We start from the raw sequence: 25,727 nt of genomic DNA on the forward strand, positions 1-25,727 counted from the left end.
ACGCCATTTACCCAAGCCTAAGAAATTAGGTGGCTGACTAAAGATTCCCAAGTGCGTGCTGCTGGAGTTTAAGGAGTTAAAACTGCATGCTAACACAGAATACTGCTAAACTTCCCACTGCTTTCCAGCCAGGGTCTCCCTACCAATTAGGACATTGGCTCAAAGGGCTACCTGGAGCAGAGTGGAAAGAATCCCAACCTGACGGATTAGCGCTCCAGATTCTCATCAGTGAGCAAGGTTGGCTGGTCAATCAAGTTTCCTCAAGTACTGCAGATTTGCCTGGTCCATATTTATTCATCAATTCAGCCAGAGGATTTATTTGCTTTTAAATTTTGTCACTAGACACCTCACCATGGAGCTACTTCGGTCCCACTCAGGAGTCTGGTTGGTTGGTCACAGGCTACTATAAACACATTTAGATGTTTTTGTGCAATGGCAGTCAGAATATCTGTACTCTTGACCTCAATCTATTGTTCTTCCCTTCCATGTTTTTCTGTTACAAGAGTGCAGCTGGTGGCAAACACACTGTTCTGCCATCAGCAATGACAACCTGTTCCACCAGTAGCCGAGATCCTCTTAAGAGTCTTGCAAACTGTCAGTGAGTTTCTTTTTTCAAGGTAGAATTGTAGAGCTGGACTTTGTTTGTAGCAACAGCCTCCAATAGGTGTTCCTTAGCAGTGGCATCAGGCAAAACGGCAACATGCAAAATGGAGAGTGGCGCACAATGATCACAGGTCTCGGTGCACTGCTTCTGGACAACTCCTTTGCGTTTACACAAGCACTTGTTTTTCCCAGTCCTAGAGGGGGGCACTGTCTTTTACTTCGGTCTAGTGCAAAGACTCTACTCAAAATAATCTTTTCAGATACTGCTGGATATTCAATATTTCCTGTTTTAACAAAATGAAAAGCTAGCGTGTTAGAACCTCCACCAAACAAAAACCCACCGATAAATTGCTCTGATCTTTACACATGGCATTCTTCAAAGTTATCCACCATATGTAAATTCAGTGCACAAGAATCTGGAGCACTTGCCTTTTTTGAAGACTCAGAGCTGAAACATTCCTTTCCCTCAATTTCTATTGAAAGCCCAACATTTCTGTTTAAATGTTCCCAACCAAAATGTCATTACGCTTTTGGTCCATTTAACAGAGGCAAAATAGTACAGGGACAAATGCAGCAAGAGATTATATATTTTAAATTCAACTGGGAATAACTTTTTATTTAAAAAAAAAAAGCAGTGATGCACACCACATCTCAATTTGTCAAACATTATACTACAATGATTGGAAATTTGAGTGGACAGAGATCATAAGGCATAAATTGGAAATTATTTTAAAATCAAGTTAGTTGATAAGCTATTGTCGGAAACAAAGTTATATTCACAGCAGCTGGACTATCACTGATATTAATTTAATAAAAGCTGGTCAGGTGCAGCACAAATGCAGGTTGTGGAAAGGGTGCAAGTTTAAAAAAAAAATCAAAAAAGGTAATTCCTATGTAAACTCTTCCTACCCTCATGCAATTTTCTCCCCTCATTCAATTTTCTCCCCTCCCTACCTCTCCTGAAACAGTCAACTCTTTGCAGGGGAACACAGATGAACAAGTGCTGGTGGTTTGCCATCCCTCATTCAAATGGCCATTATTCATGTGTGAGCCTAGTCAATGTATTCTGCAAGCTACACCTCCAAAGGAGGTATTACAGGCATTTTCAACAGAGATTACTGGATAGTGACTGGGTAATTAAATGCCATCTCATTTTCCTCTCCCTACCAGGAAACTGTGACTAATTACCCTTGATGGCATGAGAATCAATGTAAGATTAACTAGCTCAGCAAGTGTACCTGGAATTTTCCTCATCTGCAAGATGTAGCCTATTTGCTAGCTAAACCATTTCTGCTATTTGGGGGAAAAGGAAGAAACAACTAATTTATTTTGTTTCCATCTCTGGTCTTACCCTGCGAATACGAATAAATGATTTCATGTAAATACCTTCAACAAAACTTTATTGTAATTTAAACACTATCCCATGTACAATTTCACAACACGCAACTTTATCTTGACAACCAAGATCAGCTCAGCAAATTTAGGTTGGATAAATAAATGCGCATACATCAGTGAAGAGCCAGCACCTAACAAATGAATGACTTTTCTAGTCACTTCTGATTAAATAACCCATTTGCCACAAAACTATTCCCTAGGAATTCAGAGATAAAAATGTTCTATTGCACAAAATTTATTTGTAATGAAATTGTCCATATTACAACTCTTATGATCACTTTTACCTTTCTGTAGTTTGATTAATGAAATGAATCATGTAACACATATGGGCAAATGCAATTTGCGCTGCAAGCACAATGAAGTACAGCATGGACAAAAATAAACACTTACAGCTGAAGTTCAGTTAAACAGAGAAATTCAACAAGTTGATACAACTTTCTGCTTCTAGCTTTCAACAGATACTGAATCCCATGCATTTTAGTGAACAATATCCTGTACTGCACTTAGGTAATCTGTTAAATCAGCTGGTTACCTGTATAGTCTAGACACCAGAAGATTGCAAGCATCTTTTAAAAAGAGAGCCACGACGGTAGTCACTAATTTTAGACATACGCATGTGATTGTGCGAATCCTCCATATACGTAGCTAAAACAATCATAAAGCACATACCTTCAACAATGCATTGATCAATGTAGACTTCAATACTCAATAAGGATAGAAAATTGTTCTTCAAATCAGAATTATTGCAAACAGACCAAGTCAGATTATCAAATGGTTTTTGCCATTACTACTCTGTATAAATCCTCAGCAACATATGCTGTACAAATGTAGGTCTTTCCATCTTGGAAAATTAGCCTGCATGAAACCTTAACAGACCAATGTATTTTGGGGAAAGGATAGTATTACAGCAAGCCTCTTCAATGGAAACATCACACTGTCCCTATGCTCATAGTTAATAATGTAACCACATGAATACATTTGCATGATGAAAAAAAACAAGTGTACTCTTTAGCTAGATCTCCAGTTAGAGACAATATGCCAATGGAAATGAAATTAAATTTTATTTTGCGAGATTAAGAATGCATACAATAAATTTGTATACTATACAATACTGTGGTCATATTTAACAGCTGTACTGTCTTATACCAGGCTTGTGCCGTGCCAATGATACTTCATTATAAAGCAGACAACTTCAAGTGGGATCGCCAAGACAAAGCCAACATTTGTCCAATTAAAAGTAAGGGCATCTCATACAGCAGCAATTAGCATTTTCCTTACACACTTACCAACTTAACCAATTAAAATAACACTGCAATAGCAGAAACCAGGGGAAATATTGCCATTAATATACTGAATCACCAACTTTTCTTCAAGAGCAGCACATTCCCAGAGATTTTTGTTTTGAAAACAAGTTGACATTTCCATGCATTACTGGAACTAAACTTAATATAAGCAAAACAAAATTAAGGGGAAACCAGTTGTTGCCTAAACATTTGACTCACTAAAATAGATGAAATAATCTGTTCAGCCTTTGTGGGATTGTACAACTCAATTTCACAGCTCACACTAGTAGTGGCCCAGTGAATCAATGGAATTTGCTCTGGATTAGTGTTCAGGTATATCTCTGTCCAAAGTCTGAATGTAATTTGCAGCTTTACAACAAAATGACACAATTGTAGTTTTTCAGAATAGGCCCATTCATACCATGGTATATTGTTCTGTATTTTAGGGCCAGTCCCATCATTCTTTCGTAAATCCCTTTCATTAACTGGAATAGTAACTTTATTCGGCGAGGGAATTAAAAAAAAATCCTCATCATGACCCTTTAACGGTAACAAACTTATATTAAATAACTGCTGTGTCTCAAATACAAGGTTTCAAATATGTACAAGAACTATATTCTCACATTTTGTATACCAACCACACAGGTTCTATTTCAGCTGATTAATTTTTTTTTCTTCATTACTCATCTAAGAAAAATCCACTCCCTTTATAAAATCAATACACTGAAAAATTAAGTTTGATATGAAACTTTTCGCAAGTGTTAAAATCCCCCACCCAAAGTGGCAAAGTTGTTACATGTGCATACACATGCTAACTGTTCTATCATGTAATGTGCTTATAAGAAAATAAAAAATTCAGCTACAAATATTCCAATCTGTTATGTTAAATAGTATTTCTAGTCAAAAGAATCAAACTTAAGATACCCTCGTTAATATACTGCTTGTTCAAAGTGGAATATAATACCATAAGCTCATGCAGCAGTTATTTGTTCTATTCTGAGGTTTTTCCAAACAATTCACATCCTCTTTTTAATTGCTGTTGTGTACCTTTTCTTTACTTAAAAAAAGATTTGATTCTTTTGGAGGTGTTATCAATTGAAGGGAAGCAGTCGCTTCAAAACTAACACAATTTTCCTTGCATCTTTTTCAGAGCTGGAATAATAATTTGTTTTCCAGCACATGCAAGATTTACAATAAAATGCATTGTGGTTTTGTGAAAGTTGAAAATACCACAACGGTCATACTGTGTGGATACATGGCAGAGGTTTATAGAACATATTCAGGAAGTAAAAATTAAAATCAACAATAAATCATTTGCTGGGAAACCAGCTGACAAGCTGATGCAAGGTTCATTTCACAAGAATCCTTCCCAAAGTAACTCAAATGCCAGAAATATTTCAAATCAACTTTATTATCTCTACAGACGCCTTTCTAACACATGAACACACGCTGATCTGTTGAATAACCTGATCTAGTTGGAAAAAGCAGGTGAGCAAGAATGCGCACAAAAGAGAATGATGCCAGAATAAAATAAACTTTTTTGGTTTAATTTTATTTTTGCAGGCAATTCTGTCCACATCAGTAAGGTAGCTACTGCCGCATTTCTAAGGAAGCAGATTTCAGAAGAGAAGGATTTAAAATGGTAGCTTTAACAATGGCATAGCAGAGCTCTCAATATGAGAAAGCTGATGTAAAATGTGGACATGTTTACAGCAATTTGCAGTATATGGGAAAATAAAGATACCGATGGGCAGAGGAACAATGAAAATCAGGAAAGAAAGGCGTGAAGTAGGCTGTTGCCGAGTCCTTTTTCATCACAGTATTGTGCAGCATTAGATAGTGGATGTTCAATCCTTCTCTGGGATCAGCTTCAGGACCTTTCCAATTGCAATAGTCTTGCCTTAAAAAAAAAAGAAATTATTGCTTTGGTAAAATCAATAACTTGTACCGCATGACAACAGTTAGTAATAAACTTGCCAAAGCATCAATTAACCCAGTGTCAACTCATTAACTTCTGTCAGAAACTATGTCGAGGTCCCAAACTTCATAACTCAATTCTTGACAGGAATTGTGTGAAAATGTCAACAAGGAAACTGTATACACAAATGAGCATATCTAAACTACTTAATGCAAATGGCCAGATTTTGGTATTGATGCATAGAATCACAGAAATTTATGGCACAGAAGGAGACCATTCGGCCCATCGTGTCTGCGCCAGTCGACAAAGAGCTATCCAGCCTAATCCCACTTTCCAGCTCTTGGTCCGTAGTCTTGCAGGTTACGGCACATCCAAGTGCATAGCCAAGTAAGCTTTAAATGTGGTGAGCGCTTCTGCCTCTACCACCCTTTTATGGAGTGCATTTCAGACCCTCTGGTTGAAAAAAAATCTCAATTCCCCTCTGCTCCTTCTCCCAGTTACTTTAAATCTATGCCCTTGGTTATTGACCTCTGCTAAGGGAAATCGGTGCTTCCAATCCACCCTGTTTAGGCCCCTCAATTTTATACAGCTCAAGTCTCCCCTCAAACTCCTCTGTTCCAAAGCTAACAACCCCAGCATATTCAATCTTTCCTCATAGCTAAAAATTCTCCAGTCCTGGCAACATCCTTGTAACTCTTCTCTGTACCCTCTCTATTACAATCACATCTTTCCTGTAATGTCGTGACCATAACTGTATGCACTATTCTAACTGTGGCCTAACTAGTGTTTCATACAGTTCTAGCTTAACACCTCTGCTCATATATTCTATGCCTCGGCTAATAAAGGCACGAATGCCTTCTCCACCACCTCATCCACTTGTCCTGCTACCTTCAGGGATCTATGGACATGCACTCCAAGATCCCTTTGTTCCTTGACACCTCAGTATCCTACCATTTATTATGTATTCCTCGACTTGTAAGCCCTCCCCAAATGCATTAACTCTCACTTTTCTGGACTGAATTCCATTTGGCATTTTTCTTCCCAACTGACCAATCCATTGATATCTTCCTGCAGTCTGTGGCTTCCGTCCTCACCATCAGCCACATGGCCAATTTTTGTATCATCTGTAAACTTCTTAATCATGCCCTCTACATACAAGTCTAAATCATTGATATATATATATATTTCCAACAATTTGCCCACCACCGAGGTTAGGCTGACTGGCCTGTAATTACTCAGTCTATCCCTTTTTAAACAATGGCACAATGTTAGCAGTCCTCCAGCACCATGCCTGTAACTAGAGAGGATTGGAAAACTTCCTCCCTTGCCTCTTAGTCTGGAATACATTTCATCTGGGCATGGCAATTTATCTACTTTCAAAGATGCTAAACCTCTTAATACTTCCTCTCTCTCTCTGTTTAGCCCAGCTAATATTTCACACTCCTCCAAGTACAATGTCTGCACAACCCCTTTCTTCTGTGAAAACAGACGTGAAGTATTAAGAACTATACCCACGTCGTCCACCTCCAGAGACCAAAAAAGTAACCTAAAAAGCCCTACTCTTTCCTTAGTTATCCCCACGCAAAGTGAGAATCAACTCAGTTTATAACGATCACATATGCAGGCATAAAACTGAAGCTCCATGCAAGGTTCTTTGATCAGAAATAATTTTAAAATGCAAGAGTTTGGGAGAGAAAAAAAATCTAGTTAATCTTGAAACAGACTCAGCAACTCTAAATTTCTTTGTTTCAAAACTATTGACATGTTCTTTCTACAAAAAAGATACAGGTGCACAAGTCATGCAAGATTGCATAGGGCACGTTCCAAGGGTGGCTTTTGCACTGCCCTCATTTTTGTTGATAGACGAAATGTAAATCAGGTTTTTTGATAAGCTAGTCAAGCTTATTTCTTTCAAAGGTCAAATGACTACTGCCAAATATGTGACCAGATTATATGATCAAGTATATTTAATACACATGCAAGAAAGGAAGCACAGAGAATTCAAGACTAAAAGTATCCATGAAAGACACAATAGACACAATTTACACATTAAAAGTGTAGATATTTTGCAAACATCTGTGGCTAACCTTCATCTCTCAAGGTAAAACGCCCCATCTGAGGAAAATCTTTGAAGGTTTCAAGGCAGATAGTTCCAGCCGTCCTTAAACGAGCAATGCAAACCTGATCCTGTTTAACAAAACGAGGCCGCGTCTTGCTCTTTTCTCCAGATTTCTTATCCACCAGACAGATTAAGGCCTAGACAAAAGATTGTTGCACGGAATTATTTAACTTCAGATACATTTAAACTTGCATCAGTACTGCCAAAAATCAAACGAGATGATGTTGTACTTCCACATTGGGGAAAAGATAAAATTCCTGTTTACCTTTAGGTGCATTATTCCGAACATGATTTAAGTTATCCTCCATGTACAATGGTTAAGTCAGAATTCAATGAAAGTCATGAGAAGCATGTTTCTTTTAAAACTTTAACCAGAACTTTATGACTCAACTTTCCACAAGAAACATCCGTGCACTTATTTTTGATCAGAAAAAAAGGTAAAATTATAGAATAGCCATATCATCAGGGTATTTATGATTTTTTCTGAATATCAATAGTCTCACTCACCCAACCATAGGCAGGAATTTGCAAATACTGGTTTTCTAATGTGCCTACTTTTCCCCTATTGGGCTCCTCTGGTGCAACAGTGGATATCATGTAGAGCTTGCATCTAAGGGAAGTTTAGGCTATAACACGACAGAGTGGTAAGACAGGTTAACACCCGAGGGTTCTTGAAATCTGGATGTCAACTGCCATTTTGAGAACTTGGGGAGTTGGTAGATACAAGTTGAACACATGTTTAAGGGTGATAGGAAAAGTACTAATGTCTTAAGGGGATAGAAAAAGGTTGGTGAAGACAAACGTAGGTCCCCTGCAGTCAGAATCAGGGGAAGTCATAACGGGGAACAAAGAAATGGCAGACCAATTGAACAAGTACTTTGGTTCGGTATTCACTAAGGAGGATACAAACAACCTTCCGGATATAAAAGGGGTCAGAGGGTCTAGTAAGGAGGGGGAACTGAGGGAAATCTTTATTAGTCGGGAAATTGTGTTGGGGAAATTGATGGGATTGAAGGCCGATAAATCCCCAGGGCCTGATGGACTGCATCCTAGAGTACTTAAGGAGGTGGCCTTGGAAATAGCGGATGCATTGACAGTCATTTTCCAACATTCCATTGACTCTGGATCAGTTCCTATGGAGTGGAGGGTAGCCAATGTAACCCCACTTTTTAAAAAAGGAGGGAGAGAGAAAACAGGGAATTATAGACCGGTCAGCCTGACCTCAGTAGTGGGTAAAATGATGGAATCAATTATTAAGGATGTCATAGCAGTGCATCTGGAAAATGGTGACATGATAGGTCCAAGTCAGCATGGATTTGTGAAAGGGAAATCATGCTTGACAAATCTTCTGGAATTTTTTGAGGATGTTTCCAGTAAAGTGGACAAAGGAGAACCAGTTGATGTGGTATATTTGGACTTTCAGAAGGCTTTCGACAAGGTCCCACACAAGAGATTAATGTGCAAAGTTAAAGCACATGGGATTGGGGGTAGTGTGCTGACGTGGATTGAGAACTGGTTGTCAGACAGGAAGCAAAGAGTAGGAGTAAACGGGTACTTTTCAGAATGGCAGGTAGTGACTAGTGGAGTGCCGCAAGGTTCTGTGCTGGGGCCCCAGCTGTTTACATTGTACATTAATGATTTAGACGAGGGGATTAAATGCAGTATCTCCAAATTTGCGGATGATACTAAGTTGGGTGGCAGTGTGAGCTGCGAGGAGGATGCTATTAGGCTGCAGAGTGACTTGGATAGGTTAGGTGAGTGGGCAAATGCATGGCAGATGAAGTATAATGTGGATAAATGTGAGGTTATCCACTTTGGTGGTAAAAACAGAGAGACAGACTATTATCTGAATGGTGACAGATTAGGAAAAGGGAAGGTGCAACGAGACCTGGGTGTCATGGTACATCAGTCATTGAAGGTTAGCATGCAGGTACAGCAGGCGGTTAAGAAAGCAAATGGCATGTTGGCCTTCATAGCGAGGGGATTTGAATACAGGGGCAGGGAGGTGTTGCTACAGTTGTACAGGGCCTTGGTGAGGCCACACCTGGAGTATTGTGTACAGTTTTGGTCTCCTAACTTGAGGATGGACATTCTTGCTATTGAGGGAGTGCAGCGAAGGTTCACCAGACTGATTCCCGGGATGGCGGGACTGACCTATCAAGAAAGATTGGATCAACTGGGCTTGTATTCACGAGTTCAGAAGAATGAGAGGGGACCTCATAGAAACGTTTAAAATTCTGACGGGTTTAGACAGGTTAGATGCAGAAAGAATGTTCCCAATGTTGGGGAAGTCCAGAACCAGGGGTCACAGTCTGAGGATAAGGGGTAAGCCATTTAGGACCGAGATGAGGAGAAACTTCTTCACCCAGAGAGTGGTGAACCTGTGGAATTCTCTACCACAGAAAGTAGTTGAGGCCAATTCACTAAATATATTCAAAAGGGAGTTAGATGAAGTCCTTACTACTCGGGGGATCAAGGGTTATGGCGAGAAAGCAGGAAGGGGGTACTGAAGTTTCATGTTCAGCCATGAACTCATTGAATGGCGGTGCAGGCTAGAAGGGCTGAATGGCCTGCTCCTGCACCTATTTTCTATGTTTCTAATAGCTTTATCTTTCAGTATCTATCTAGAAAATAAAACCTCCACCCAAATAATTTTCCATAAGACGTAGCGATGAGGAAGCCAGACCCTTGATTTTATCTTCCTGGCATTTCTTAGGAACAAAAGACCACATGTAATGCACCACTAAAATTCTCATATTGGCATTAAAGCAACAAATGACTTGATGGAGGTGGGGTAGACTTATCCCAAAAGGTAAAACAAAGTATAAATAATAAACAAGTATAATTGCACATCCCATTGTACCACCCAGTTCCTAGCTTGACTTAACAAGTCTTCTCTGGGCTTCTAGGTGGAAAGTGAAAAACTAAGAAGAGAGGGATTAAAAGGCAGAAGGCATATAGTGGCGGGGTGCAGAAGGAAAGCAAGTCAGAACTCCCACTGGAAAAACAATTCTTCGAAGGACTTTTCTTCCCTTAGGTTTTGTCAGACATTTCCAAGGTATGTGGAGAATAAGATTAAGATGCCAAGAGAACCTCAACTGTTTGCACATGCAATCGAAGTAGCAATGGTCATTGTTAAAAATACGATTAAATGATTATGTAAATAAAGAATGGTGCAGGAACCTGGCTATTAGGTTCACAGATCATGCAGTATATATCTCATACAATTATACACACAATTTCAAAAATTTTTCACCAAAGTTTAAATGAATTCTTGAATTAATTTCAGTTTATGTGGGAAGGTACCCAGCAGTTCCGATATATTCTGAAAGCCAATTTTCATTGTATTAAATCAAAGTAGCATTTTTAGTGCAAAGCTTTAGAAAATTATTGAACTATACCGACATTTATTGAATAAAGTCTAAAACAAAGTAGGAATTGCATAAACTTCTCCAGACTTACCGCTATCTGTACTTCTTCAATGCAAGTATGGATGTGCAGCACTGCATTGTAACCTGGGCAGATGATGGATTTATGCTCAATTATAACTATCTGTAATAAAAAAAAGTTAAAAAAATATTTGAACACTCATTTTGACAAGTCTTTCAGGAAAATGTACATATGGCAAAATATGCCACTGTTCAAGCTTGAAATATACCTGCAGCTAAGAATGCACATCATAAATCAATTTGTAACTTACTGAATACAAACAAGATTTTAGATGTAAAGCCCTACCCAATAAGCCAGACAGAGCAAAAAGATTTAAAATTAATTCTCAGGAGGTGGGAGTCACTGACAAGGCTGGCATTTATTGTCCATCCCTAGCTGCCTCAAAGGTGGTGGTGCGCCTTCTTCCGCTGCAGTCAGAGTGATGAAGGTACTCCCCACAAGGTCGCTGGTATAGGAGGTGCTACCGAAGAAACTGTGGCGACTTGAAGTGCATCTTGCAGATAGTACATATAGCAGCCATGGTATGCCGGTGGTGAAGGGAGTGAATGTTTAAGGTTGTGGATGGGCAGCCGATCAAGCAGGCTGCTTTATCCTGGATGGTGTAGTTTTTCTTTTGAATGTTATTGCGGCTGGAACAAACAAGTGGAGAGTATTCCATCACACTCCTGACTTACGCCTTGTGGAGGGGCTTTGGGGAGTCAGGAGGTGGAGCCACTTGCTGCAGAATACCCAGCCTCTGACCTGCTTTAGTAGCTGCAGCATTTATGTGACTGGTCCAGTTAAGTTTCTGGTCAATGGTGACCCCCAGGATGTTGCTGGTCGGAGATATGACAATGGCAATGATACTAAATGTCAAGGAGAGGTGGTTCGAATTTCTCTTGTTCGAGGTGATCATTACCTGATCATTACGTGGTGTGAATATTATTTGCCACTTATCAGCCCAAGCCGAGATGTCGTCGAGGTCTGGCTGCATGCAGGCATGGACTGCTTCATTATACAAGGAATTGTGAATGGATCTGAACACTGCAATCAGCGAAAAGTTGTAAAAATATCGTAACATGACCCAAAATAAAATGGCCCGAAAATTGGGGCCTCTCCGGGTGCGTACAATGTGCGCACGCACCCGAAGAGGCCCCGCAAATGCCAATTCTCGGCGCGCGTTGCACATGCACCAAGAACCAGCTTTTCCGTTCTGTCAAAATTTCTTTTGACTGATCTAACGCATCCCTGCAGGAAAGACACCTGTGGGGCAGAGATTTGGGCTATTTGCCCAGCTAATTTCCTTCAAACTCTTACGCCTAGTAAAAGCAGTCATATAGCCTACTTTTACCAACGTAAGTGTTTTAAAACAGAAAAATTAAATTTAAAAACTCTTTATATTAAAAATCCTGTACACTAAGGCAAGTTTATTTTTAACCCTATTAACACATTAAAACACATTTTTTTCTTCTAAAGTCTTTAATTACATTCAATTTCCATTAATTTCAAATATGAGAGATGATTTTTAAGTTTGTGTTGTGTTTCTTGCTTTTGGGGGGTATTCTCATTGATAGTAATGTGAGCTCATAAAAACTGAGTTCCCATTATCAATGAGAATACTACAGTGATTGGTGGAATCAGGCCCACTTGATTCCAGGATACGAATACGTATCTGGAGGACATGTTCCCTTATGCTGTACTGCAAAACAAGGCCTCCGACCGCAATCCTACGTTCCTCTGGGACCACCAGGTAGTTTTGTAAAATTTTTGGGGGTCGGAGGTGTTCGTCCAAAGGAAGCCTCTGACCACAATTTCCCCATTATTTTTCTATAGTTTTCAATATCATTCAAAGGAGGGGAAGTTTGTTTTTTAGACCAATATGTCGAGGAACCAACTAGGGGGGAGGCCATCTTAGACTGGGTGTTGTGTAATGAGAGAGGATTAATTAGCAATCTCGTTGTGCGAGGCCCCTTGGGGAAGAGTGACCATAATATGGTGGAATTCTGCATTAGGATGGAGAATGAAACAGTTAATTCAGAGACCATGGTCCAGAACTTAAAGAAGGGTAACTTTGAAGGTATGAGGCGTCAATTGGCTAGGATAGATTGGCGAATGATACTGAAGGGGTTGACTGTGGATGGGCAATGGCAGACATTTAGAGACCGCATGGATGAACTACAACAATTGTACATTCCTGTCTGTCGTAAAAATAAAAAAGGGAAGGTGGCTCAACCGTGGCTATCAAGGGAAATCAGGGATAGCATTAAAGCCAAGGAAGTGGCATACAAATTGGCCAGAAATAGCAGAGAACCCGGGGACTGGGAGAAATTTAGAACTCAGCAGAGGAGGACAAAGGGTTTGATTAGGGCAGGGAAAATGGAGTACGAGAAGAAGCTTGCAGGGAACATTAAGACGGATTGCAAAAGTTTCTATAGATATGTAAAGAGAAAAAGGTTAGTAAAGACAAACGTAGGTCCCCTGCAGTCAGAATCAGGGGAAGTCATAACGGGGAACAAAGAAATGGCGGACCAATTGAACAAGTACTTTGGTTCGGCATTCACTGAGGAGGACACAAACAACCTTCCGGATATAAAAGGGGTCGGAGGGTCTAGTAAGGAGGAGGAACTGAGGGAAATCCTTATTGGTCGGGAAATTGTGTTGGGGAAATTGATGGGATTGAAGACCGATAAATCCCCAGGGCCTGATGGACTGCATCCCAGAGTACTTAAGGAGGTGGCCTTGGAAATAGTGGATGCATTGACAGTCATTTTCCAACATTCCATTGACTCTGGATCAGTTCCTATGGAGTGGAGGGTAGCCAATGTAACCCCACTTTTTAAAAAAGGAGGGAGAGAAAAAACAGGGAATTACAGACCGGTCAGCCTGACATCGGTAGTGGGTAAAATGATGGAATCAATTATTAAGGATGTCATAGCAGTGCATTTGGAAAGAGGTAATATGATAGGTCCAAGTCAGCATGGATTTGTGAAAGGGAAATCATGCTTGACAAATCTTCTGGAATTTTTTGAGGATGTTTCCAGTAGAGTGGACAAGGGAGAACCAGTTGATGTGGTATATTTGGACTTTCAGAAGGCTTTCGACAAGGTCCCACACAAGAGATTAATGTGCAAAGTTAAAGCACATGGGATTGGGGGTAGTGTGCTGACATGGATTGAGAACTGATTGTCAGACAGGAAGCAAAGAGTAGGAGTAAATGGGGACTTTTCAGAATGGCAGGCAGTGACTAGTGGGGTACCGCAAGGTTCTGTGCTGGGGCCCCAGCTGTTTACACTGTACATTAATGATTTAGACGAGGGGATTAAATGTAGTATCTCCAAATTTGCGGATGACACTAAGTTGGGTGGCAGTGAGAGCTGCAAGGAGGATTCTATGAGGCTGCAGAGCGACTTGGATAGGTTAGGTGAGTGGGCAAATGCATGGCAGATGAAGTATAATGTGGACAAATGTGAGGTTATCCACTTTGGTGGTAAAAACAGAGAGACAGACTATTATCTGAATGGTGACAGATTAGGAAAAGGGCAGGTGCAAAGAGACCTGGGTGTCATGGTACATCAGTCATTGAAGGTTGGCATGCAGGTACAGCAGGCGGTTAAGAAAGCAAATGGCATGTTGGCCTTCATAGCGAGGGGATTTGAGTACAAGGGCAGGGAGGTGTTGCTACAATTGTACAGGGCCTTGGTGAGGCCACACCTGGAGTATTGTGTACAGTTTTGGTCTCCTAACCTGAGGAAGGACATTCTTGCTATTGAGGGAGTGCAGCAAAGGTTCACCAGACTGATTCCCGGGATGGCGGGACTGACCTATCAAGAAAGACTGGATCAACTGGACTTGTATTCACTGGAGTTCAGAAGAATGAGAGGCGACCTCATAGAAACGTTTAAAATTCTGACGGGGTTAGACAGGTTAGATGCAGGAAGAATGTTCCCAATGTTGGGGAAGTCCAGAACCAGGGGACACAGTCTAAGGATAAGGGGGAAGCCATTTAGGACCGAGATGAGGAGGAATTTCTTCACCCAGAGAGTGGTGAACCTGTGGAATTCTCTACCACAGAAAGTTGTTGAGGCCAATTCACTAAATATATTCAAAAAGGAGTTAGATGAAGTCCTTACTACTAGGGGAAATCAAGGAGTATAGTGAGAAAGCAGGAATGGGGTACTGAAGTTGCATGTTCAGCCATGAACTCATTGAATGGCGGTGCAGGCTAGAAGGGCCGAATGGCCTACTCCTGCACCTATTTTCTATGTTTCCATCAGTTTAGTTGGAATGGAGTCAAGGGAACAGAAGGGGATTTGATGGTCAAGTTGAGCTTAGAGAGGGCATGAAGGTAGGCCTTCTTGTTCAACGGATCATCCTCCGCCATCTCCAGCGTGATCCCACACCAATCACATCTTCCCCTCCCCGCTCAGCATTTCGAAGGGACCTTTCCCTCGGAGACACCCTGGCCCATTCTGCAGTCACCCCCAGCAACCCCTGTCCTTCCCATGACACGTTTCTGTGCAAGCGCAGGAGATGCAACATCTGCCTTTTTACTTCCTCACTTCCCACTATACAGGGCCCAAAATAATACTCCTTCCAGGTGAAACAGCGATTTACATACTTCTTTCAATTTTGTATACTGTATTCGCTACTCATGATGTGGTCTCCTCTACATTGGGGAGACTAAGTGTAGGTTGGGTGACCGCTTTGCGGAGCACCTCCGTTCAGTCTGCAAGTGTGACCATGAGCTTCTGGTTGCCTGTCACTTTAATTCTCACCCACACTGACCTCTCTGTCCTCGGTCTCCTACACTGTTCCAATGAAGCTCAACGCGAGCTCAATGAGCAGCACCTCATCTTTTGTTTAGGCACTTTACAGCCTTCTGGACTCAACATCGAGTTCAACAATATCATAGCGTAACCGCTGCTTTCTCCCGAGCCGGTGTCTTTTTTTCTCCTCGTCGCTAATGGCAGCTGGTCATTATTTCACCACTCACACCCTATCTTGACTAATGTTTTTCTAACACCTGGCATTACCATTTCAGTTCGGCGCATCATCCCTTTTATCTCTAATCTCTCCTGCCTTCCACCCCATCACAGACCTTCCCTTTTGTTCTTTCTTCCCCTCCCCCTTTCAGTGTTTGTTACGAATGTGTTCTTTCCAAACACTCTCCAGTTCTGATGAAGGGTCGTCGACCCGAAAAGTTAACACTGCTTTCTCTCCACAGATGCTGCCTGATCCACTGAGATTGAGCATTTTCTATTTTTATTCCAGCATCCGCAGTATTTTGCTTTTGTTTTGGAGAAACTAGAGAAAGACTGCTAATAGGGCATGGTTGTGGCAAGCCAGCTGAATGGACAGTCTTAATGTTTGTACAAAGGAAGACCATCGGGTTGTTGAAGGTAAGGGTGGCGAGGGCAAGGGAGAGGGATACAAGGAGACAGCTGAAGAAGCAGCAAAGGCACCGGGGGTACGATGATCCTGGAGAATTGGGCAATTTTGGCAGAAGGGAATTGTGTAACACAGATCAACATTTCAGCCACATTGATAACCCATGATGGGGTACTTGATACTAGTTGTGAACAGAAAAAAGAAACATGTTTTTGTGAACTTATTTAATCTCCACCACAACATTAATCAATGGCAAAAAAAACCTAAATTCATCATTGCCACAGAGGTTTTAGAAGTATGGATAAAAATATTTAATGCAGATCAATACAAGCTATGAGTCAGTAAATATTTAGTTTGAAAGAATCTTTTGAAATTATGTTGAATGTAATGAACAATCATAAAATGACAGACAAATCCAAACAAACCAATCTTTGTATTATGGAACAATTCTCAAAACAAAGCAACCCGCTAATTCAGACAGGCCTCAGAAAGCCACATTCAACAGAATGAATACAAGTGTTCTCGTTCGGGCACATTTCTTCTCAAACCAAGAACTCAATCTGAATGTTGAAAGTTGAAAAAAAATGTATGGAAGATTAACAGTAAAATAAAATGATATCCACATCTTAAAATATTAAGTACCGTACTCTACAATACAGTGAGTGAACTTGTTCCCTCTCCAGTAAAGTTGATCTTTTTCAAGCAATAAAAAAATGTATCAATGGCAGAAAAAAAAATCAGCATTAAATGTATGCATAAAAGGCAGGATTCTAAGGGAAGAGGAGAGACTTGGCACAGAAATAAAAAATCCCAAATATTACTTAATATACAGTATTGATATAAAAAGAGCAAATGATTCTAAATTGAACTGCATGTGGTCAAGTAAGCTGAGAGAGAGACCTGGAACTATTTGATCCAAATATTGAAAATATGCTTAAGTAGGTCCACAGAAAATAAATCAAAAGGAATGAGACCAAAGTATTGCATCCAGATTTAGTAACCACACTCAATGAAAGGAATCGAGGTTGTTGCGGCAAGATAATACGCGCATACCATGACTGCCAGAAAGCATACCCAAACCCCAAGGGTATGATCATACCCTTAAGCACAGTAACTTCTTCACACTCGAGAGTAATGGACGAAAGAATAAACACAATGCAGTAAATACTGACTTCACTGAAGCATTCATTCATAATGAAATTGGATAAATTCCTGATTAAGCAAAAAAAAAAGTGTATGTAGTTGAAAACATTTTAAAGAAACTGCATCAGATCTTGAAACAGGATTTTAACAGAACAGAATTTTAACAACCATCAGGATGGACCGAATGGCCCAGTTTGTTCCTACATTTTCATGACATTTTCTAAGTTTTTGTTAGGTCAAGTCTAAGTATTGCAAATAATTTTTGTTGAGGTCTTGTAACCAAAATAGCACAATTTTACCTGAGCATCAAAAGTACGTCCCGAGTGACAAAGGTTGCCATGATCACACAGGATGAATCCCGGCAGGATCTCCTCCTCTTCAATGCCTTTCAGTCGTATCTTTAGATTTTCACCTGGGTCTGCAGTCTCGGTCTCTACATCATCAGACAGGAGACCCAGAACTTCAACATTGTGCTGCAAAACAGAGTATTATCTTTTCAGATTTAATATTCATGCTTCTTCTACCTGCCCCCAACAGCTGTCTGACTTAATCCAAAAGTGACGTTGAAGCTTGCAGGTCATGGAACTGGCTACTCAACTAAAATAGGCATATTTTCCACTGAAACCATAAACATTAATTTGGGAAAGAAACCAAATAGTTACCAGCTAATTAACAAGTAAATGATAATGTCCATAACTTCATTAATCTTGGTGAATTACGATAGAAGAAACATTAAAAAAAGGTTCATGTGCTGTTTTCTAAAACTTTGGATATAAATATACTCTGTGGTGCAACATTGAGCAAAGTTTCCAGCTTGCTCCCTCATCACTGTTGAATTAGTGGTCTCTGGACTGTATGGAATCACACAATTAACCGGCCATCTCTGACTATTTTCTTGTATCGCTCTCCACCCACATCACCCTTCCCCCACTCAACCCTACTTCCTTCTGCATATGCCCCTGGGGGAAAAAAACTCTCCAAACTCTCTTACAACTGCACTTAACTTCAAACTGTCTAACCTTTGACCCTCCATTCACCATGACATTTCTGCAGCCACTAATCTGCTCAACCACACCACCACCTTTGATGCCCTAGTCACTATTAAACCATTACTCTCTCACCCTGGTCATTCCCCCGGTACTCCCTCAAGTCCAAGGGCGCAGACTGAACTGGATGTGGCGGACAACTGATTTAGCCATTCACCGCGAGATCTGGCTTGAACACAAAGCATCATTGGGTCCTACTCTCTTCTGCCAAAACTGTTCACTATTCCAGGATTATTCTGGAATGCAAAGGTAACTCCCGGTTACTATTCTCTACTGCTAACCATCTTCTTATACCCCTCTCCCATGTCTCCACCACAGTCGCCTCCAACAAGTATGAGGAGCTCATGGACTTTTGGCTCAAAGATTGAGACCATCCGATCAGCTGCCTCTGCCACTTCCCTTCTTCCCCTAACCCACCGGGCCAAACTTCCTGGGAGGCTCCCCCCTGCCCTAGCCCTGAACTCGCATCTTTCTCCAGCTTCTCTTCGATCTCATCTCATGACCTCTCCACGCTCATTTTGTCCATGAGATCCATTTCCCTCGACCATATTACCACTAAACTGCTAACCACCCAACTTCCTTTTCTGGCTCCCATGTTAGCTGACATTGTTAACAGTTTTCTCTCCTCGGGTACTGTCCACCTCTCCTTCAAATCTGCCGTCACAGAAACATAGAAAATAGGTGCAGGAGTAGGCCATTCGGCCCTTCGAGCCTGCACCACCATTCAATATCATGGCGACATCATACGAAAACATGTCAGTTTCCACATGTCCACTGACACCCAGCTCTACTTAATAACTACATCTCCCGAACCCTCCATGGTCTCTAAATTGTCAGACTGCTTGTCCAACATCTAGTACTGGATGAGTAGAAATTTTCTCCAATTAAATATTGGGAAGACCAAAGCCATTGTCTTTGGTCCCCGCCACAAACTGCGTACCCTAGCTACCGATTACATTTCTCTCCTTATTTTCTGTCTGAGGCTAAACCATACTGTTGTATTTGACCCCGAAATGAGCTTCCCGCCATATATCCGCAGCATAACCAAACCTGCCCTATTTCCACCTCTGTAACATTGCCCGTCTCTGCCCCTGCCTCAGCTCATCTGCTGCTAAAACCCTCATTCATGTCTTTCTTACTCGACTCCAACGCACTCCTGGCTGGCCTCACCTATTCTACCCTACATAAACTTGAACTCATCCAAAACCTGGCAGCCCGTGTCCAAACTCTCACCAAGTCCTGCTCACCCATCATCCCGGTGCTGGCTGACCTACCCGGGATCCCTGGTTAAGCAACACCTCAATTTCAAAATTTTCATCCTTGTTTACAAATCCCTCCATGGCCTCGCCCCTATCTCTAATCTCCTTCAGCCTCTCCTGTTAAGTAGTGAAGCACCATGGGACGTTTTACTACCTGAAAGGCGCTATATAAATGCAAGTTGTTGTTGATGAAAGAGCCACAGCACAAGGACTGCAGCAATTAAAGAAAGCAGGCCCTCCATCTTCTCAGGAAAACTAGCAATGGGCAGTATATTCAGCCTTGCCAGCATCACCCATATCTTGAGGAACGAAAGAGTGCGATTACCGGATTTGAAGAATCACCTTGGTTCTCAGAAAATAAATATCTTCCTCCAACATATACTGCAGTATGTGGAAGGCAAGTCCAATAGATACTTTGAGGGGGACCTTTTTTGTCCATGGGCAATTTTTAAAACAACTTTTACAACAACAGCCATAGGGACCAGCAACATATATAACCAACCATCTCAAATCATGAGGCAAGCAGACAACTCTTAAAAAATCATGAAATCAGTTTTTTGGGGTTTGTAAACAGGAGAACTATTTGTACTCTCTTTTTTCTGCCCTTCTGCACCTGCGGCCTCTGGACTCAGCCCCCGGCCTGAAACCGGAACTTGACCACGTTGTTCCTCTGAGCCTGTGGGGGTGGAGGAAAGAGAGAGCGAAGAGACAGGTGGGGGAAGAGGGGGAGAAAGGGAGAGGGAGGAGAGAAATACAGTCACCTGGAAGGGGGGGGGGGGGGGAAGAGAAAGAGAGAGCAGGAGGAAGAGGGAGGGGGAGAGAAAGAGGGAACTCAGGGAAGACGGATCACGTTCTTCCAACCCCCTCCCGATTTCTCAAAGCTCTGGGTTACAAGGGACATTGTTGGAGTAGCTTAGTGTCACTATTCACTTCATAACCAATAAACCTGTTAACAACCAGTGACCCACACACAATGCCCCATCTACGGTGGCAGGGTGGGGGGGGGGAGAAGGCTAAGGTCATGCATTTGTGTTGGTGTAAGGGACTTCGCTGGAACGTGGGAGGCTTTTGCTGGGTTGGAGGAGATCTATCCTCTCTGGCTTCTGAAGTCAGAATGGATCAAATTACATGCAAAGTCAGTCAGAACATGGGTGGTTCCAGTTACACATTCCAGAGAATCTGCAGGGTGTGGCTTATCCTTCAAGGGGACCAATCAGCAATAGGTCATGTGATAATGGAGAGCCAATCAGAGACAATGCGGTCATTTTGGGAGGACAAACAAGCGTGTCAGTTTGTAAATGTAATTACTGGCTATATTTAATCTTTAACAGATCACAGCTTTTATATTATACGTGTCTCGCGCTATGATTAACTTTGGGAGAGAAAATTCTAAGATCTCGGGGTCATTGTCCGATTAGGAGATGCTAATATTGGAAATTAGTCGGGACAATGGTGGAGTCGGACGAAAACAGACGGGTTCGGACTCATTCCACAGCAGATTGGCCAGAACAGTAAAAAGGAACCGAAGCCAACACAAGAAAGCAGCTCGATAGACGTCTGAAGGCCAAGGTCCAACAGAAAACCCGCAACCTAAAGAATAGGTGGTGGGTGAACATAAGAATTAGGAACAGGAGGCCATCTAGCCCCTCACGCCTGTTCCGCCATTCAACAAGATCATGGCTGATCTGGCCGTGGAATCAGCTCCCGTTACCCGCCCGCTCCCCGTAACCCTTAGTTCCCTTATTGGTTAAAAATCTCTGTGATTTGAATACATTCAATGAGCTAGTCTCAACTGCTTCCCTGGGCAGAGAATTCCACAGATTCGCAACCCTCTGGGAGAAGAAATTCCTTCTCAACTCTGTTTTAAATTGGCTCCTCCGTATTTTGAGGCTGTGCCCCCTAGTTCTGGTCTCCCCGACCTCTCTGCCTCTATCTTGTCTATCCTTTTCATTATTTTAAATGTTTCTATAAGATTAACCCTCATCCTTCTGAACTCCAACGAGTAAAGACCCAGTCTACTCAATCTATCATAAGGTAACCCCCTCATCTCCGGAATCAGCCTAGTGAATCGTCTCTGTACCCCCTCCAAAGCTAGTATATCCTTCCTTAAGAAAGGTGACCAAAACTGCACGTAGTACTCCAGGTACTCACCAATACCCTATACAGTTGCAGCAGGACCTCCCTGCTTTTGTACTCCATCCCTCTCACAATGAAGGCCAACATTCCATTCGCCTTTTTGATTACCTGCTGCACCTGCAAACTAACTTTTTGGGATTCTCAAAAGAGTTTCATGCACAATGACCCCCTGGTCCCTCTGCACCGCAGCATGTTGTAATTTCTCCCCATTCAAATAATAGTCCCTTTTACTGTTTCCCTCCCCCAGATGAATGACCTCACATTTTCCGACATTGTATTCCATCTGCCAAACCTTAGCCCATTCGTTTAACCTACCTAAATCTCTTTGCAGCCTCTGTGTCCTCCACATAACCCACTTTCCCACTAATCTTTGTGTCATTTGCAAATTTTGTTACACTACACTCTGTCCCCTCTTCCAGGTCATCTATGTATATTGTAAACAGTTGTGGTCCCAGCACCGATCCCTGTGGCACACCACTAACCACTGATTTCCAACCCGAAAAGGACCCATTTATCCCGACTCTCTGCTTTCTGTTAGCCGGCCAATTCTCTATCCATGCTAATATATTTCCTCTGACTCCGCGTACCTTTATCTTCTGCAGTAACCATTTGTGTGGCACCTTATCGAATGCCTTTTGGAAATCTAAATACACCACATCCATCGGTACACCTCTATCCACAATGCTCGTTATCTCCTCAAAGAATTCCAGTAAATTAGTTAAACATGATTTCCCCTTCATGAATCCATGTTGCGTCTGCTTGATTGCACTATTCCTATCTAGATGTCCCGCTATTTCTTCCTTAATGATAGCTTCAAGCATTTTCCCCACTACAGATGTTAAACTAACCGGCCTATAGTTACCTGCCTTTTGTCTGTCCCCTTTTTTAAAAAAAAAAACGGAGGCATTACATTAGCTGCTTTCCAATCCGCTGGTACCTCCCCAGAGTCCAGAGAATTTTGGTAGATTATAACGAATGCATCTGCTATAACTTCTGCCATCTCTTAAAACCCTGGGATGCATTTCATCAGGACCAGGGGACTTGTCTACCTTGAGTCCCATTAGCCTGTCCAGCACTACCCCCCTAGTGATCGTGATTGTCTCAAGGTCCTCCCTTCCCACATTCCCGTGACCAGCAATTTTTGGCATGGTTTTTGTGTCTTCCACTGTGAAGACCGAAGCAAAATAATTGTTGAAGGTCTCAGCCATTTCCACATTTCCCATTATTAAATCCCCCTTCTCATCTTCTAAGGGACCAACATTTACTTTAGTCACTCTTTTCCGTTTTATATATCGGTAAAAGCTTTTACTATCCGTTTTTATGTTTTGCGCAAGTTTACATTCGTAATCTATCTTTCCCTTTATTGCTTTCTTAGTCATTCTTTGCTGTCGTTTAAAATTTTCCCAATCTGCTAGTTTCCCACTAACCTTGGCCACCTTATACGCATTGGTTTTTAATTTGATACTCTCCTTTATTTCCTTGGTTATCCACGGCTGGTTATCCCTTCTCTTTCACTGGAATATATTTTTGTTGAGCACTATGAAAGAGCTCCTTAAAAGTCCTCCACTGTTCCTCAATTGTGCCACCGTTGAGTCTGTGTTTCCAGTCTACTTTAGCCAACTCTGCCCTCATCCCACTGTAGTCCCCTTTGTTTAAGCATAGTACGCTCGTTTTGAGACACGACTTCCTCACCCTCCATCTGTATTACAAATTCAACCATACTGTGATCACTCATTCCAAGAGGATCTTTTACTCGGAGATCGTTTATTTTTCCTGTCTCATTACACAGGACCAGACCCAAGATAGCTTGCTCCTTTGCAGGTTCTGTAACATACTGTTCTAAGAAACAATCCCGTATGCATTCTATGAATTCCTCCTCAAGGCTACCCCGTGCGATTTGATTTGACCAATCGATATGTAGGTTAAAATTCCCCATGGTTACTGCCGTTCCTTTTTCACATGCCTCCATTATTCCCTTGATTATTGCCCGACCCACCGTGAAGTTATTATTTGGGGGCCTGTAAACTACGCCCACCAGTGACTTTTTCCCCTTACTATCGCTAATCTCCACCCACAATGATTCAACATTTTGTTCATTAGAGCCAATATCGTCTCTCTCAACTGCCCTAATATCATTCTTTATTAACAGATCTACCCCACCTCCTTTCCCTTCTTGTCTATCTTTCCAAATTGTCAGATACCCCTGGATGTTTAATTCCCAGAAAGCACAAGAAATCCAGCAGCTAGTCGACAACCACTACGTGCGAGGACTCTTCAGCGCAGTCAAGACGACCTACGGACCAAGCATCCAAGGCCCTACCCCACTGCTGGCCAAGAATGGAGAGATGCTCATTAAGGACAGAGACAGTCAGTGCACTTTGAGGATCTCCTGAACCGAGACGGTGTCTTCGACGCGAGTGTTCTCGACTCTATCCCACCCGCCACCATCTCAACACAATCCCAGCCAGAGGTCGAAAAGGTCATCCGACAACTGAGGAACAAGGCATCAGGAGCAGATGGAATCCCCGCTGAAGCACTAAAACATGGTGGAGATGCACGACTGGTGTGGATTCATGACCTCATCTCTTAGCTGGAAGGAGAAGATCAGGCCAGGAGATCTCAAACGCTGTAATCGTGACCATCTTCAAGAAAAGTGATGTCCGACTGCGCTAACAATAGAGGAATCTCCCAGCTGTCAGCCATAGGGAAAGTAATCACATGAATCCTCCTTAACTGCTTTCTCCCTGTGGCTGAAGAGCTCCTCCTAGAGTCACAATGCGGGTTTCGCCCACTAAGGGGCACAATGGACATGATCTTCACCACATGGCAGATATAAGAAATGCAGGGAACAGCACCAACCCTTGTATATGGCCGCCTTCGACCTCACAAAAGCCTTCAATACTGTCAACCGTGAGGGATTATGGAGCGTCCTCCTCAGATTCGGTTGCCCTCAAAAGTTTGTCACCATCCTCCGCCGGCTCCACGATGACATGCAAGCTGTGATCCTTACCAACGGATTCATCACAAACCCATTCCATATTCGGACCGGGGTCAAGCAAGGCGGTCATCACATCAATGCTCTTCTCGATCTTCCTGGCTGCAATGCTCCATCTCACCCTCAGCAGGCTCTGCACTGGAGTGGAGCTAAATTACAAGACAAACGGGAATCTGTTCAACCTCCGCCGCCTCCAGGCCACATCGGCCCATTCTCCGTCATCGAATTACAGTATTCAGCTGACGTTTGCGCCTGTGCATACTCGGAGGCCGAACTCCAAACCAGTGTCAACATCTCCACGGGCCTTAAACTAAACATCCATAAGACAACGGTCCTGTACCAACTTGCCCCTGCCACACAGCACTGACCCCCGATTAGCAAAATCCACAACGAGGTCCAACAGTGCCTTCAATGTGACAGTGCAGCCTTTGGTCGCCTGAGGAAGTGTGTCTTTGAAGACCAAGACCTCAAACCTGGCACCAAGCTCATGATCTACAGAGCAGTATTAATACCCGCCCTCCTATATGCCTCAAAGACATGGTCCATGTACAGCAGGCACCTCAAAACACTGCAGAAGTAAGTACCACCAACGTTGCCTTTGCAATATCCAGCAAATCCATTAGTAGTATCGGCGCCAGTCAGTGTTTTGGCTCAGGCCAACATCGAATCATTGACCACTCTCGATCAGCTCTGCTGGACGGGCCACATCGTCCGCATGCTTGACATGAAACTCCCAAAACAAGCGCTCTACTCGGAGCTTAGACACGGCAAGCGAGCCCCAGGTGGGCAGAGTAAACACTTCAAGGAAACCCTCAAAGCCTCCTTGAAATAGTGCAACATCCCCATCGACACCTGGGAATCCCTGGCCCAAGACCACCCAAAGTGGAGGAAAAGCATCCGGGAAGACGTTGAACACCTCAAATCTCCTCGCTGAGAGCAAGCTGAAGCTAAGCGTCGACAGTGGAAAGAGCACGTGGCAACACAGGCACCCCAACTTCCCAGTCCTCCAACCA

At 42.3% G+C, this 25,727-nt stretch overlaps 1 protein-coding gene across 2 annotated transcripts in view; it reads right to left on the reverse strand.

Annotated features, from left to right (window-relative positions):
• Positions 1 to 3,042: 3,042 nt before the first annotated feature.
• The window catches only part of LOC139281055 (eukaryotic peptide chain release factor GTP-binding subunit ERF3A), a 61,984-nt gene continuing 39,299 nt past the window's right edge, over positions 3,043 to 25,727 (reverse strand). For both annotated transcript variants that reach the window (XM_070900953.1, XM_070900952.1), the window contains 4 exons: positions 17,578 to 17,751; positions 10,781 to 10,870; positions 7,287 to 7,455; positions 3,043 to 5,181 (listed from right to left, as the gene is read on the reverse strand). In XM_070900953.1, coding sequence (XP_070757054.1) covers positions 5,129 to 5,181; positions 7,287 to 7,455; positions 10,781 to 10,870; positions 17,578 to 17,751 — 486 coding nt within the window. In that variant the 3' untranslated portion in view covers positions 3,043 to 5,128. The remainder of the gene's footprint in view (positions 5,182 to 7,286; positions 7,456 to 10,780; positions 10,871 to 17,577; positions 17,752 to 25,727) is intronic.

Source organism: Pristiophorus japonicus, chromosome 15, assembly GCF_044704955.1.
Source record: "Pristiophorus japonicus isolate sPriJap1 chromosome 15, sPriJap1.hap1, whole genome shotgun sequence".
NCBI classification, from domain to species: Eukaryota; Metazoa; Chordata; class Chondrichthyes; family Pristiophoridae; genus Pristiophorus; species Pristiophorus japonicus.